Source organism: Topomyia yanbarensis, chromosome 2 (assembly GCF_030247195.1).
Source record: "Topomyia yanbarensis strain Yona2022 chromosome 2, ASM3024719v1, whole genome shotgun sequence".
In the NCBI taxonomy this organism is placed as follows: domain Eukaryota; kingdom Metazoa; phylum Arthropoda; class Insecta; order Diptera; family Culicidae; genus Topomyia; species Topomyia yanbarensis.
Genome location: NC_080671.1, coordinates 411,564,887 through 411,582,667, shown reverse-complemented (window position 1 = coordinate 411,582,667; position 17,781 = coordinate 411,564,887). Strand labels below are relative to the sequence as shown.

Genomic DNA, 17,781 nt, shown 5'->3' with positions numbered 1-17,781 from the left:
CTGGAAGTGGTGGGTACTCCTTGTTAGAATTAATATTTCCAAGTCCTGGAGCAAATTGCTTCGGCTTTTGTGCATCACTTCCGTTGGATTTATTGGTTGTAGATGGCGCACTCTGAGTGGACGACACCTTGGCACCCTTACGAGGCAATGTAGGGGAGGCTGGATTTCTCCTCTTCCTGGATTCCCCTGGGTTAACCAAAGATGTTCCCTCTCGTGGGTCGTCAGATTCTTGCTCAACGTTAGCCAAACCAGCATAGGGATTTTCGGACAGGACAGATGGCGAAGCATTCTTTAGCATTTCTGCATAAGAACGCCTTGAGCGTTCCTTAAGGGAGCGCTTAATTTTATCCCCGCGCTGCTTGTACGCAGGGCATGATTTAAGAGCATGTGAAGGGCCCCCGCAGCAAATACACTTTTCAGTTTCTTTGTCGCAAGAGTCATCCTCATGCTCTCCTTCGCATTTGCCGCATCGTTTCTTATTTCCACAATATGTGGCTGTGTGGCCCAACTGCTTGCAATTGCTGCAGCTCATGACCCGCGGTACAAACAGGCGAACTGGTAGGCGAACCCTGTCAAGGAGGATGTAGTTGGGAAGAGAGGACCCGGCGAATGTCACCCGAAGCGAGCCTGATAGAGAGTAGGTAGTCTTACCTCCCTCGGTGTTTGCGGTATACAATTGTTTGCATTCTAAGATCTTAATCTGTTCAAGAGAGGGGTCCTTAAAGCAGCCAACCCCGTGCTCCAACAGTTCTTCGCATTTCAGGCCCGGTTCGGACACTACCCCATCGATTTCACAGGCCACACAAGGCACGTACGCTTTAAATTCCCGCGTAAAGCGCTCACAGCAAGCAATCGCGTTTGCCTGGCCGAGATCACTCACTAGAACACGTATCTTGTTTGCCCGAACACGTGTTATCTGAGTTACGGCCGGGTAATTAGCAGTCAGATCTCGAGAAAGTTTTAATATATTAACCGGTTTCTCTCCGGTCCGAAAATATACCACCCATGGCCCAGAGGAACCTTCTGGGTACTGCTTTATACGGGGAGCAATGCGAGTATTAGGGGGATCAGGGACTTCCATGATTACATCAGATGGTATTTCGCCCTCGGCCATTTAAGCACGAGGGCAGAGCGTTATATAAACGGGAATGTGTCTTATTATTTGATTACAAGGTAGAGTAAAAGTAAGGAAAAGGAAAGAAAGCAAACGAGGAAAAAAAAATAAAGCAAAACTTATCTGCAAACAACGTCGATTGTTCCGCACCAGCGAAAACAATGTAGGGGAGAGAGGGTAACAATGAAACACATTTTTTCTACAATTTAATTTTGATGATAATACATGTTATTTGTGTAATCAAAAGTGATACATAGTGCCACTATGTTGTTAACTAATACATATATTTTTCCAGCTGGTAAAATTCACGGGAAATAACATTTTTTGGATAATAAACAGTTGGTGGTAAAATGTATCAGTGTGCCCCATGGGTAGGAACTATGAAACACGATGTCATCTATAGTGAAATATTCTACTTATAAATTTTATTCTTTTGTTTTGACGAAGAATGATCCTAACGCTTTGAATTAAAGTTATATTGAGGCGAAAATCGTTTGTTTACGAAAGAATCCACTATATCATCGCGTAACATCGAACCACCATATATGCATATTAGCTGCAATCCTGAAATAAGAGACAATTTCTACAAAATTTGGCCAAATTTACTAATTTTGCACTATATGAGTAGTATTTAGTGTGGAAAATCGGAACCCATTGACATTTTGAGACAGACCACAAAAACAAACAAAAATCACTGTTCCCCATACGCTATCGTTTCACAGTTACCCAATGGGTCTATTCATGAAAATTGTGAAATCACACAGAACCATGAGTAGTTACCAAAAAACTTTGTTCGCGGCAAATGTTGAGCATAAAATTTGCTATAAATAGCAATAGACTAAACATTTATTCAATGAATGGTAATTCATAAAGATGGAATAATGTTTATCATTGCAAATTTACTCTGGCTATCACAAAACAAACAAATATCCATTAAAAGAGATAGAGTTAGCAGATCTCTTCCAAAATATAGCAACACGTGTAAAGCATTAGAAATTGTGAAATATGAGGGAATTAGACGATTGCGATCATGCATTGTGATTTTATTGCGAATGTTTCATTGTTCCTGCTGATCCACGGTTACCCTCTCTCCCCTACTGGATTTACTGCCGGCACCAGCAGAATGGCAGCTAATGAACGAACAAAGGATGACCTTGAATCACTGAAATTTACACACCGAACACCACTGTGAAATATAACGATCCGTTCCGTTCAAAGGTTGGGAGACGTATGACTTTTCCGCAGTTGATGCAGAGGCTAGGTTTGCTGTAGGGATTTTCTCTGATGTCTCGTGTCGTTGGCTGCAGTATAAACAGGCGGCGGAATTGGAGCAGAAGCGGCAGCCGTGCCCAGCGCGACCGCACTTGAAGCGCATCTTCGGCAATGAATAGTCCGGGGGATGCTAGTACCCAGCAAGTCGATGAACGCGTTTTTCGGGAGATTGGAGCTAGAGAAGGACAGGATAACCAGTGGTGTATTGATCGTTTTATCATCAAACATTTTTGTTATACGTCGAACATTCGTAAACCCCTGAGCCTTGAGCTCTTGCAAGAGTCTGGGTTGTGATCCCCAATATATTTTATAATAAATTCCGGGAAGTCGACTGCGACAAAATGTTTTACACTGACGGATCAAATCTCGATGGGTCCACTGGCTTCGGTATCTTCAACAATACTATCACCGCTTCATTCAAGCTCAATGATCCTGCTTCAGTTTACGTCGCAGAGTTAGCTGCAATTCAGTACACCCTTGGGATCATCGACACTCTGCCCACAGATCACTACTTCATCGTTTCGGACAGCCTCAGCTCTATCGAGGCTCTTCGTGCGGTGAAGCCTAAAAAGCAACTCCCGTATTTTCTGGGGATGATACAGGAGTCCTTGTGTACGTTATCTGAAAAATCTTATCAGATTACCTTTGTTTGGGTCCCCTCTCATTGTTCTATCCCGGGCAATGAAAAGGCCGACTCATTAGCAAAGGTGGGCGCATTAAATGGTGACATATACGAAAGACCAATCTGCTTCAACGAATTTTTGAGTATTTGTCGTCAGAGGACGCTCAACAGTTGGCAAACCTCGTGGAGCAACGGGGAACTTGGACGATGGCTACATTCGATTATCCCAAAGGTATCAACGAAGCCTTGGTTCGGGGGGATGGATGTGGGTCGGGATTTTATTTGCGTAATGTCCCGACTTATGTCCAATCACTACACCATGGATGCGCATTTGCGGCGTATTGGGCTTGCGGAGAGTAGTCTGTGCGCTTGAGACGAGGGCTATCACGACATCGAACACGTTGTCTGGGTATGCGCCGGGTATTGTGACGCCAGGTCTCAGTTAAAGGAATCCCTTCGGGCCCGAGGTAGACCATCCAATGTACCAGTCCGAGATATGCTGGCAACTCGTGATTTCCCCTATATGTCTCTTATTTATACCTTCATAAAAACGATAAATATCCCAATTTAGCCCCTCTCTTTTATTTCTCGTTTTTAGAGTTTCCTCCTGCCTTGTGGAACCGATCAGCTCCAGAGTGCCACTATGTAACCGCCGTCGCCCTTACCACTACGCCTGCATAGAAGGAAACTGAAGCGAGAGCGACTCGAGGTCCGATGACTTTTGAAGGATTCCCCGCGGGTCCGAAGCATACCATCCGCCAATCCGGTACTCGACGACTTACTAGACTGAGGCGCAAATTTGTTTCGCTGATCCCCCTCCCCCCCGTTTGAGCGAAAGTTGCATGTTTTGCTCTTCTTTCCCTGTCTCTCCCCTGTCCTTGATACAACTGCTGCTACACTGATGCGGAAATAAGCCACCCTGTGAATATCTTGACCAAGCATAAGTTTTAGTTAAAAAATTCAAATTAGTATTCTGTATTCCTAGTTTTAAGATAGCTATAATTTTTACTCTTTATTGAAACTCTTGTCCTCCATCTTGTAAATAGAATTGAATCCCTAGTTTTAAGATTTCTGTGAAGTTTCTCATAGATATTTGTTCCCCCTTTTGTGTACTAAACTATATTGTTAGTTTTAAGATAACCGTAAAATATTTCGTAAAATACTATTACTCCCCCTCTTGTATATCAAAGTGAATTCCTTGTTTTAAATTTTTTCATAAAAAAATCTTTTGGCCCTCTCTTGTATATTGAATCTTATTTCTAGTCTTAAGATAGCTGTAAACTTTTTTTTTCCTTTGTAAAAAAAAATATTTCAACATTGTAACCTCCTAGTTTTAAGATATCCAAAATGTAAAAACATAAGCATTTGGCACCGCCAAGCTAACGCATTTGTGCCTATCAAATAAACGAAATGAATAAAAAAAAGAGTCTGGGTCGTAGATAACGCCCTGATCTATATTGAGGGTTGGACGGGAGATTATTTCCATCTTTTGGCCACCTATAAGCTGGTCCAACTTCTGAAGAGACATGAATGTTTTCTTAGATTGGGTTGTGTTTGGATCCCTTAGCCTCTTCGTTGCGCTCACTCTTGGGTTCATTCCTAGCACTGTCTGTGCCGATTTTATAATGAGAAAAGGAGGCGTTGTTTCTCATTTCCTGGCTCGTTGACGGTACGCAGTAATAGGGTTTGCTGGTCTATTACGTCCCCGGAATTTATGTAGGCAAAAAGGGATCGGCTAAGGGGGGGGGGGGGGGGGGGGGGGTTACTACCAATTAGCCAAGCTTTAGTCGGTAGGGTACGTCACGACACACAGTGGCGATTCTTCGAACAAAAGTCGGACAAAACATAAAATGCTGCCTAATTTGGTTGAAAATCACATGTTAAGCTAATTTTGAGGTGCTGAGCTCATTTTTGATGTCCAAAGTCGCAAAATTCTAGATTCATTTTTCCATATAGTGTCATTGAATCTTTCTTGTGACTATGATCCCATTTTTTTGGTTAGGTTTTCCGTTACTGTTCACCAATATAAACAATAGCATAAAACACGAAGAACATTACTTGTAATCCATTGTATAACGTGTTGGTTTATTATAGATTTTTTAATTATCTTGCTTAAAACACCATGCGCCTCCATATTAGTAACAAATTTTTTAAAACTTCTTAAATCCGTTTGCGCACCGAGGCGCAGAACGTTTACCTACTTATGAGTCTGTCAACAGTTGTTTCGGCATTTAATTAGCAAGGGACTGGAAGGTGAAGTATATTTTTCAATATTTAGAGCCATAGTACTCAAGAGAGAGCAAGGAGTTGAAGGGAGAAAGTTTAGAAAAGCGTGGACGGATCATATATGCAAGCTTAGAGCTCACCGGCGACTTAACCTTTTGTCTGCTACCGTAGGAGTCAGGGTCTTTTGGCATTAGAAATCACCTGAGTCTACGGCATGTCCGAACAAGCGTAAAGTAACTTATTACTTCATGCTGTCGGAACCTAGTAGGCACTTCTGTCATCTGTTGCAATTTTCGATGTTCAGTTTTCTGGCGAAAAAACCGTAGTATGCTTGGAATATTGCTGCTATAGGTTAGGAACAGCCATATGGCGGCTCCGCTGTACCTCGGGGTGGGCAGACTTGTCGGGAAACGAGTTTCGATGCACTTGATTTTTGCACTACTGATCGGGTGAATGGATACTACACTCGCGTGAACTATCGCCGAAGCAGCGAGATACTACAGCGGTTGGTGCCGGATGGCATAGGTCGAGAGTACTAGTTTTTCGGGCGATCACGCGCCAGAGCGAAATATCACTTCGAGTGGTTGATATGATCTGACTAGTATTTAAATCCTCTTCTCTACGGCTTTTTCAATTTAAAAATTCTAATATTTAGTAATAACTTAACCCAACCTGCTCAAATGCACTCCCTCTTTATAGCAGCTCTGGCAACGCATTTCTCAGATACTAGCATGTCAAATAAAGGCCTAATCCATCACAATACTTTCGCTGAAAGAATCATGGTCAGTGATCTCAAATTCAGTTCCCCATTTTCTGTGTGAATTTACCGAAACTAGCATTTAATTTAATCCCTTAATTAATTTTCAAACTGGCTGAAGTTTCACACACAATCGAATGCATGTAACGCAAGGTGAATATAAATTCATTCATCTACCAAAGAATTCATTTGTTATTATATGGACAAATTGAAGGCAGAAGGTGGTATCTTTTACATTTGAGAGCATAAGTGAACTACGTAATCTATGACTACTATTTTTACTCGATGCCAACACGCAGAGCAAGCATATAAACGAAATTCCTTTTGCAACTGAAGTTAAATTTGTACCGAAAATAACTGAATGAATGCGCTGCACCGAACGAATGATTGATGAGGCAAACAACCGAAACATACCCATCAGCGCAGCAGGCCTGAATTGAATTTCGTTCCTCTTTCAAACTCACGCGAGGATGTCGATATTTTTGGGCTCTGTTCATGGCGCTTCGGGACGAAATATTCAACCAGAGCCCAAATTGGTCGTAATCCCTCAAAATTTCTTACTGCCCAATTTATTATTCACCATGCAATTGAAGACAAAACTGTATAAATATTATTTAACCTATGAAATGATTTCACAATGAACAAATTTCTCACATTTCTTGTGTGATCCAGGATTCAAAGCCTGCCACTTCGTGACAAGGCGGCAACCACAACTGAAACAAACAACACAGAGGGAAATATACAGACCACCAGCCACAAACACATGTGAAGAAGAAAAAAAGAGTCACCACCGAATCCTATAAGATGGCAGGCAATCAGCAGACCTACGCGTATCAAACAAAATGGTGCTATGAAACTACTTTCACAAAACAAAAGATCTCCATGCGCAATTCAACGGATCCTCATCCGATTTTTATAGGATTTATTTATTGCAAATGTATTAAAAACCCATCACTCCGTTAAGCCCGCGCGTTGAACTATGCCGAATAACGAATTTGATAAAAAAAACACATAGCTCGTTACTAGTTCGATTCCGATCCAGCCACTTTTCACCCGTTCGCATCGCCCATCCCGTTGTAACTCGACATAAATTGTTTCGATGAAAGTTTAACGTCACGGGCACAGAGGTGGTGAATGGATTTGAATATTCGGTCCCACCAGATCTGAATGCTCCATCCTTTCCCCCTTACCGATCAAGTCCTTTAACGCCGCAACCATGCATACGAAATGCGAACGCAGGCTCCGATTGTGCAGTTCAGCGTTGATGGCAAAAGTTTGGCCATATGTCGATGTAAAATTTATGAAATCGTGCTTTCGGTTTTTGGGTGCTGCAATGAAACGTTGTAAATCGCTGCTCGAATATGTGTGTGTGGGATATAAATGTGCGAGAAAGAATCGAATTTGAGATTTATTTCATGGAAATTCGTATTTTTTTTTTGTTTGGTTCAGCTAGTTAGCTACGGTTCACATTCGCCGCACCCATTATTCATCGAAGCAATTTATCTGTCATCGTTGTTTTTCTGCTGAAACCGGAACCAGAAGCACGGCGACATTGGCTTCAATGACCCACATCTGCGAGGTAGGTATAGTGCAATCTATTATGCGGCATAGGTCACGGTTAAAGGAGGAACAGAAAAGAGCGAAAAGCTGTGTATTCTTTCGGCTTGTCAAAACCTAACTCGGAATCAAGTGACAGCATCATCCGTCACCGAAAAGTCACACACACTTTCCAGTGGGTCAAGCGCAGGAAGACTCCAGCCGGCACACGCTGGACCGACTGGAATGTAACGGCTGGAAGCGGGAAGGATGCTTTCGGCTTTTCCAGCACTTACTGCAGTCATGCGCCGTTCGGGTTGGGAGTTTTCCAATGTTTTTCCGACCTGATTCGTTTGCTTCTCAAAACATTTTCCTTCCCGGCCTATCGATGCGGTGTTTGTTTTGGTAGGTTCGTTATTTTTTTGCCGATTTTCAAGTCTGGAATAGCGCAAAGGGCGAGAGGCTCGTGATAAATTGTCTTGAGTCAGATCCTGTCTCGTCGCTAGGTTTCCTTTGCTGCCGGAGCTGGGAAACTCCCTTGCGTCGTGGGGGGGGGAGGTTAAAGGTGAGTTAGGGCATCGCAAGGGTCGAGTTCGTTGAATGCTATATTTCAGCTGGTATCAGGCAGATAAAAACGGGCCTTGAAAAATATTGAATTCGAAAGTTGCCACACTCTGCGAAAGTTAATGTTCTTATTTTGTCTGATAAGAAGGCATCATTTAGGCATTCTAAATCCGTGCTTGGCTGTCTACCGGGCAGCTTTTTTATCGCGATAGTGACGTAGCTTTTGCTGCCTGAACGTAATCCCTCTCCGCCATCGTCTCGCGGGAGATGATGAATGTTGGGTCAGCTGTTATCGGATTTTGTAATCGCGGATGGTTGCCTAATTTGCGAAAGAGACGAAAGAGATGAGTTTAGTCTTTAAAGTTGAGAAATGAGTATCTTAAATGTAAGTCATCATTCAGGAGTTCAGAATATTCTTATACTTTAGGGAGAAGAAGGAGAAGAAAGCACAAAAAAGGTTGTCAGGATGAGTATCAATGCTAGCTGAAAGCGCGGTCGAACGGGATTGCTGACTCGTGCAGATCTCCTACTACGATATTCTGATTCTGTTGAAATAATGTATCGTTAAATCGAATCATTTATTTTCGATAATTTTGTTTGATTATATATTTTTTGGTTTACAGCACAATTTACCTAACTTAAAGTAGATTTTATGTGTTGGATTCTCCTCATCAGTAACTAGCACCAACTTGAGGCCAGTTGAAAGTTATTGGCGGGAGAGTGGTCGACTTCCTCCAACTAGTCGGGACTACAACGGCCGCGCTCTTCTGGTTTCCGTTGGCTGTTACGGTAGCGGTCCTCATCTATTCGCTAGGGAGATGAGCATCGCTCCTTTGTTGAAACCGTTCTAGGGACGTCAGTGAGGAATCACTGGATTTTCTTGATCACCGCAAGTTATTCTGGAAAACACCGCAGTGCTCTTTTCAGGCAGAGGCGTTGTGCTGCCAGCTTTCCTCTCCTTAGTTGTTAGCTGTAGAGAAGAACAAGGCTCGTTTGTCTTATTCTCACCAGCAACGGTTCTCAACCCTCTTCTTATCACAGACCCCTTCGAAATTACCCTGAGTTGTTGCGGATCCCCACAACCACATAAAGTTACTGAGGACAGAAGGGTCCTGAGAATTACCTTTCTGCTGCGTGTTGAGAACCTTTTTCTTCGCGTTAATGCATTTGCTGTGTTTTCCACAGCTTGGGAGTCACCACATTATCCTACTCTTGCGTTATTGTTCACGTTGATGTTTGGATCGGTACAGAGATCAAGGATGTTCGATGTTCCAAATTATTTCGTGCTTTTATGGGTCGCTGTAGGAAATCCGTGTCTATCGGCATTTATTGTGCTGGCTGTTGATTTGGAAAAACTAGATCAATCGTTATTATTTCGTTGTCGGTACAGGAAGTTAGTTTCGATATTCAAGGCACGCCGGTTATTTATTGGCCAATTGATTGTGTTTTATCAACATCTGTTGAAATGTGCTTTTTGTGTTTGTTGTAGTAGGTTGATATTTCTTAGCGACTTCGGAACATTGCTTTCCGTAATGTGCCAGTTGGTTACAAAACTGGCACGTAGGGATTGCACCAGGGTGGGTGCACCGTGTTATTTGCCAACCGCATTTTAACAACTCGAACGCCGTTGGGAATGACACTGAAGTTTTTTTTTATCAAGTAACGAATCCCACCTTTTTTAATTCGTTGATTTAACACGACTCAATACCTTAGCTTAGAAGAGCCGTAGGTCTTTTATATATTTACAAGATGTGAGAAATAAAAATTACAATTATTTTATTTGAAGCCTGTAAGATCCCGTGCGCGCAATTTTCTATTGCGAGCGGAGATCTTTTCTCGCGTCGGGAAAATATTCCTTTTTTCGCCAACTTCGGGATCATCCATATCTCTCTCGTTATTGCTTAGGTCCGTATCATCATCTTGATTACTGCCTTGATACTCTTCCTGGCTGTTCTTCCTGGCTTCTTGCCCTTGCGGGTCATGAGTGTGGCTACTTCACTGTTGGTATTAGTTGTTAAGATTGAAGTACATGACGCAGCTTTTGCAGTTGTTATTATTGCCTAAACAGCAGCCATAAATTTGGCAAGTGTGGTTCAGGTAAATATATTGAAGCTAGGATGTTGGCATTTCTTTCTACAGGTAAGCTTTTCTCATTAGTTTCTGGGCAGCGTTGTCCGTAGTGTGCAATTTATTCACAGAACTGACCGGTATAAGCTTGTCCTTGATACGTACAAAGAGTTCGCTGTGTGATGGTATCACCCCATTCTGTTTTGTAATGGTAAGGTAGGAGGGAATGAGTTAGTCTACCCCAATTCTCACCACAAAGGCACCATTTGAAATACCTGGGAAGTAGTTTCTCTATATGTCCTCCGTAATAGATTCCACTGCTCCGAAATACGACATGAATCTTTTAATTGCCATTTTGCAAGTAAGTGGAGCCAAATCATGTTATTTGACTTCAATATTTCCATTATCCATACATAGGAATCTGGATATTAGCGTACAAGCACGTATTTTAAAATGTTCTACGTAATGAATCTTTTCGCCTGGGCGAATCTGTTGAAGGTCATCAGCACCGCATGCCTGACATGCTCAAGCGGTATGAAGGTGACTTCCGAAAACAGAAGCTGCATTTTCACCTTCAGCAGACGTTCCACATCACGAATACTTGGTCTTGTGCGAAAAGACCTGAAGTGAATGACCACTGTGTTAAGCTGAATAATCACGCTTTGTTGATGAGACTCAGCCATCTTGATAGATCACAACGCAAAAATAAATATAACGGTATCCTTTGTTCTTCAGACAATGCACACAAGTAGCTGTTTTTTCGTTCGCTTTGCACTCGCACGGAAGCAGAAGCACACTCAGTATCGTGACCGATGTCTTTGATGGTTGAAAATTGACTGAACGGATTCCACTTCTCCTTATTTTGATATAAATCTTTTAATGTGTTTTGGTTTAATGCGCGGCGCTAGGTCGTGTACCAACTCCTCAATTTTATCGTCTTTCATATATTTAGGATCTTGGGTTCAACGTTGTCATATTCGATGTCGTTGTTCTTCGCAATGAAATTTTTTTCCCTGGGCTAAACTTTTAAACGTAGTCTATACATACAGAGTTTCTCACGTGGTGTAACTGTATATATGTCACTTCCTTGAGATTCAGATCCGTTTTCACTTTTAGTATCAGTTCAACAGTACACGACTGTAGGAAAAATGATTTTTTTAAAATCAATTGAAGTTATATCTTCCTGCTTTACAGGCACTTTTGTTTTATGTGGCTTGTTCATTTATTTGATATAATACTTTTAGTAAAGATCGATTTTGTTTGATATCAATATTTTTTTTTATTTTGATTATAGATGTTTTAACCTTAGGATCATTCGTCTCTTCTCGGGTTAGAGAAATCTCTTTAGAAAAATCTCTAACCCTATGTACGGGGTTTGGAATCGAACCTGGATGAGCTGCGTACGAGGCAATCGATTTACTTACTACGCTATGTCCACCCCCGGTATCAGTATATTAGCAGAAGCATACAGAAGCATTTCTGTTCATTTGGAAAAAGCTTTAAATTAAATATCCAACCGGAAAGATATCCATCCATCTTCGCGGACTCACATAAACAATTTCGCGGACTCCTATGTGTTCTGAGAATCACTGCACTATAGCTAGAAGATCGGATGCCAAAGATCTTTGACGGGAAGCCGAGGAAGCGAAAAAACCTTGACACTTAGCTGTCCCACAGCGGCGTTCCAGTACCACACTTGATTGAGTACCCTGATCATAGCTAAAAATGCATCCCGTCGCAACATGTGCAATCTGAAAACACAAGCAGTAAATTCTTGAGAAACTTACTCGCCATCGACGTCTGACTGTTATGGTGATCCGTCACTATCTTTTTTTCTCGATTGTCACCTCCCGCATTATGTAAGCAAACCGTCCCGCCATCCCCCACCACCATAGCTGCCACCCGTGTCAGCACTCGTTTTTGACAGCAAGTGTAGAATCGAAACCTTCCAGGAAAAAATCCGTTCATGAATTCATGAAAACAAGATCACGATTTCGTGAACTGAAGCATTTACGAAAACCGTAACCAAGTTCCTGAAATTATGAATAATAAACCTCGTATTCATGAAACTATTTGTGATCCAAAAAACTAGTTCGCTTCGAATATATAAATGGCGTTACATTTGAATGTTTGGTAGGGTTACTGTGGTTGTTCCCTGAATATGTTTAGTTTTTGTTGTGATTCTTGTTCACAATTTGGGAATACGTTGCTATGTTTTAATTGACGCAAGGTTCTACTGTATCGATTTTGTTGGCTATTTTCGGCAAATTTGAGACTAAGAGAAACGAAAGCAATGAAATTGAAAGACGGATAGTTATTCTAGAGCAAATCGGTTATAAACTTAGAACGGAAAACTAGGACTAGGCAGGCTGGGAATTTGCCGTGTGACCGCACTATTCAACCCGTAACTCAGCAACCGGAAGTCGACTGAACTAAAAATTCAATAGCAGCTTATGGAAGCGTTATATAGTCATAGTCAGTCATCACCGAAGTGGATTTAGTTTTGGAATATGCCCGAACCCCAGGCCTTCCGGAATTATCGATAGTGAACAACATATTCCAAGTATCTTTAATTTGCCGTCAGTGATCTAGGCCTTGATGTTGATGTTCATTTCAATAGATTATTATTAGGTATTACGATTGTACCGGTTTATGTGACCGCAATAATCAACCTGTAACTCCGGAACCAAATGTCAGAACTGAATGAAATTCAATAGCAATCAGTGAGAGTATTATATCTTTCATTTGAAATCAAGTTCGTCAATATCGGTTAAGAGTTTGCTGGGAGATAGGTGTGACATTAGCTCGGAAACTCGGCGAGTCGCCTGGGGGCATCAAGATCTGTCCGATAGGTGGCTAATGTGGTCAAAGCTTCTTTAATTGGTCTTTGGTGATCTAAACCCGCAAATCCAAGTAATGTTGAACCCATTTGAATATGAATTACATCATTCGGACATCAGAAAGGTTACCAGTTTATATGGAACTTTGTTGTGTGACGGCACTATTTAACCTGTAACTCCGGAACAGGAAGTTCGATCAACTAAAAGTTCAATAACGTCTTATGGTAGCATTATACTGTTCATTTGAAACTATGTGCATATCGTTCCAGCCATCTCTGAGAAAATTGAGTGACATTATTTGATACGCACACAGACATTTTGCGATCTCTACAAATTGAATCGAATGATATATAACACTCGGCCCTCCGGGCCTCAGTTGGAAGGTCAATTTTTGGAGTGATTGCGTAGCCTTTCTTTTCATAAGAAAGGCAAAAACAAATAAATGTTAAAATTCGGTAAGTCATGCTACAATAACATCACACTCTAAGGCGGGTATATGTAATATTAGAGTATTTTTGCACCCAGTGTTAAATTATCACTCTAACAGGTACCGTAAACCGGGGTGACTTTGATCATCGGGGTGACTTTGATCACTCGAAACTTTTTTTGTAGATCGCATATTAAACCAGAATAGTCTACCGAATCATTTTAATATGGAATGATTTTTACTCTAAACTTATAAAATACTGATTTGTTAAACTTTTTTAGTATATTGTTCTGTTTTTGGGTACAAAAACTACAATAAACCGAAATTTGACTTTACCTTATTTTTACGAAGCTTCGTAAAGTTTCTATTTGTTATAAAACAAATAAATCTCAGGTTTGTACAAGAGTAATAAATTCATTTTTGGAAAAATAGCTGGAAGTGGAGAATTTTAGGTAAAACCATCCAATCTTGTTCTCCATACATCACTACATGGTTTAAAAATATTAAACTTGAAAAAATGTGTTGCGTCTAAAGATATGTAATGATTACTTCAAAAAGTGATCAATGTCACCCCGATTTACGGTACCAATGTTCAAGTCTTTGATTCAGATTTCTTTGTTGTTGTTATTAATGTTTTTATCTTGGGTGCTGCGACCCAGAAATTTTCATACTGAGCGGGTTGTTTACAGTAGGTACTGACACGTGGGAGATTGATTGTCATAAATACACAGAGTGGTCTGAGAATAGACTGAGCCAGGTAACAGGGTCGCGAATGAAGGATGTTTCAACCGCATTCTAACCACTCGAATTCTCTATTTATCGTTAGTTAGCCGAGAAAACCTCTCCAAATTGAGACAAAACTTTATAAATATATCCGGTTATCCGGAGACAGATCGCGTACCTCTACTGTATTATCTTCAATGTACACGGGGGTCTTGACTCTAACATAACGCTTAACAAAGTGTTTCTTGTTGTTACGGTAACAAAGAGTTGATGATCTTTCTTTAAGTCTATTAGTACACATTTCTAATATGGTGGAACTGAATTGCACGAACTACCTATCAGTCGATAGGCATTTTACTCTCTAGGAAACCTTTCACTTCATGAATAGAGTGTCTAATTTTGACACCACTGAGGTTCATAACGATCGTACAGATATTTCGCAGAGAAAAATTAACACAATCATTCCAGGTCATCTCGATGAATATTACCCGCAAATTGCCTTTTTAGGTGGATAGATGCGAAAGAATTTATCGGTGAAAGGTTGTTAGTTTGAAACCTCAGCTATATTTTGGAGCCATAAAAGTTCAGTTGCATTTGCAGCTCTGGGCTTCGATTTGCAAAACTTTACGTTTTTTCATCCTTCTGCAATGTATGGTGTAATTAAAATCTCCCTACGGGGCAATTCAGACCGTCAATTTTTTTCTATAATGTAATTACGTTTACTGATGAAATATTTATTGGAGAAACTCCTTAAGAAGCAAAAAAAATCATTGCGTTACAAAAACTTTATCTGGTTAGTCACAGCTGTCGATTGGCGCATCATGAATTTTCTTTGCTGTGGCGTATGCAATCGTGTGCGTAGCCGCTGAACGGTGGTTGATGGAATAGAGGGTCCGAATAGCCCGGTACGCTCATTTCGCACAAAAGTGGTGAGCGCTTGAAAATATCTGTATTTTCACCCAAACAAAAAACATTGCATACAATAGGTGCCTAAAGTTTTCCAAAATTCTTACCTGTTATTTTTTCACTTTTATTTGTTGCACTAATCATGGTTTTACCTTTATAATGATTTTGGTCTCGAGGATGAAAAAAATACGTTGTATCTCCATTCTAAAAAATCGCAAGAATTAGATTTAGCTGGCAAAATTAACGGTTTAATATAGCGTTTCCACTAATATGTACGATAGTCAGAAAGTCTCGCGATTTTCTGAGAAATCAAGGGGTCCAAATTACCCCCACAGTCTTAATAGCCTCCTATATATTTCTTACTGTCTGCTTTGTGAGTCTTTCGTGACCGATGTCTCCGCTATAATTTTGGAAATTCATAGATTAAGAGTTTTACGAAACATATTGAAGTCGAAATCTGGAGCTAGCCTGTTGCAGATCCTTTGATCAGTGATGGCTTCATGCATACTATAATTAGTGCTTCAAAATGGTAATCGGCTTATAAGTTTGGTACGCATTGTTCTAGGAGTTACGTTTATATGTTGCAAAATAGCTTGGAAATCTAGTTCACCAGAGCGTTAATACCAAACAATTGAGTTCTACAAGATGACGACACGAATGAACTCATGGTGAATATAGTTCGTGTTTGATGATTCTCCGTGGTTTGTTTACTTCGTCAGTTGCGTGAGTACGAATGCAACGAGTGCTCATTTGTTACATTTTAACTCACATAATTCCCATGTAAACAAACCACCGAGAATTGTCAAACGAAGTTCATCCTGCTCATTTTGCGGGGTTATGTTCGTTGGTGTAAAACCTGATGTCGTTGCTGTATTCCTTCGCACAAATAGGGTTTCCAAATAAATAAACTGACACTGACGCTTATAGTTGGGGCGAAGCGTAGACAGAAAAAAGCAATGTTGCATGAACTCAATTATGTCAACGTCGTTATTATAATTTTGGTTCCAAATTTCAATCGTAGATTGAAAGCTGAAGTTATCGTTCTTACAGGCGGAGAAGAGTCTACTGAAGCATCGTACTTTCCTGCAGAAGGTTTGCGGAAGACTTCTTTACCCAGCCCAAACACAGGACCCAGACAGGTTGCTGGTCACTGTCAGAAAAGACTTGACTGTGATGGACGGCTACAAGATGCTAGAAGTTAATGGTACCTACCGATGACTCGTTGCAGTAACTCTGATGACTGCTGAGCTGCTGAATAGTGGCTCGCTGGACGATGTTGTGTCCTGCACTTCGTCCATTCATAACTCTCCAGCTAGAAACGAGGATCAGTCAGTGGTCAAGGAGGACACAGATTAACCAGGCGGAGCAACCATTAAGTGGCTGCTGAGAAACGGCCACAAACCCGCTGAAGAGCTAGAGTTGACAAAATCCCAATAGGGAAGGCACCAGCTAAGCGACTGCGTTCAATGGACACCGAGTCGCCGAACAATAGTGGGTGCAGGAAGGAACCTCAATCGAAAAAGATCAAGGGGCAAGATCCAAAACCCACACAAAAAATGAGCAGCGGTTGGGTCTTCAATGAGATGGTCACGTAGAACTCGATGGACATCCTTCCGGTTGGGTACCCTGCGAATACACTGAGCCATGAATAACTGAATGCTCAGAAATCAGTAATCAGAATATATAGGCTCAAATGGCACGTTCCTTACAGTCGGAGATTTGTGCCTTGCCGTGTCTTTTCATTATTTCTTTGATCGGAAGGAAAGAAGACGGAGGAGGGAGGAAGTAGAATTGGAAGGGTTAGAAAAATGACAGCACAAAAACAAACAGCAAGTAAGTTAAACTCACAAATAGTTCAAATCGCCTGCGAGTAAGCCTATAGCTCTTTACCACATTGGATAAGAAACTTTAGTACGTCTCTGAGTTTCAGTTGCCCAAAGATGGTATCGTCTATGTAAAGACGACCGAAAACTCTAAATCGCAAGTGCGTTACTGCTGGGCAGTTGCATATCAGATGACATGAAGTTCCGTTGTCAGATTCACAAAGATCACATGAAAATGACTCAGCGCGCTGAATAGTGACATGTGATAATTGAGTTTGCAGTGACTGGTTAAAGCCCTCAGCATGCTACAATGGAGTTTCGAAAAACGTAGGACATTTTTCGAAATCACTGAGCACGGTTGTTCTAGAAACGCCTTTGTTTGGCGACACGTTTGTAGATTTCTCCAATATTTGCGGTGCTCGGACGAAGCCCAGGACCGTATTATTTTTCTTATCAAACTTGTCGAAATTGGTAGGGGACCAACGAAGTTAATCGCTGCACCAGTAATACCGGAATATCTGGGCACCCAGATAAGGTAGATTGTTTTGACAATGCTTAGTTTTTCGATTCGGGTTCTTCACACGATCACTAGCTTGAAGCGTGATTTGTCTGAGCCCTTAGCCTTGACTGCAGCCTGACTATCGGAGCAGCAGTTTATAACTTTCCGGACTTACTACCAGGTTATCGGAAACAGAAAAGACCACTCCCAAATAACACATTCATTTTTGTTAAATACTATAAACTGAGTCTAGAACCAACTGGCAGCGCTATAAAATCATATTCCAGCTATTTAATCTAGTCTTCAAAAGGTTCATAAAATATGTTTATGATAATGGATAGAGTACAGTTTGGTCCCCATCTACGCAATGTGATCAAATCCCATGCATGGTCAAACCAAGAGGAT

The 17,781-nt window shown here is 41.2% G+C and overlaps 1 protein-coding gene across 1 annotated transcript in view; it reads right to left on the bottom strand.

Annotated features, from left to right (window-relative positions):
• Positions 1 to 8,275: 8,275 nt before the first annotated feature.
• Positions 8,276 to 17,781, bottom strand: part of LOC131685071 (putative gustatory receptor 2a) — a 210,766-nt gene continuing 201,260 nt past the window's right edge. The window contains exon 4 of the mRNA XM_058968492.1: positions 8,276 to 8,410. Coding sequence (XP_058824475.1) covers positions 8,381 to 8,410 — 30 coding nt within the window. The 3' untranslated portion in view covers positions 8,276 to 8,380. The remainder of the gene's footprint in view (positions 8,411 to 17,781) is intronic.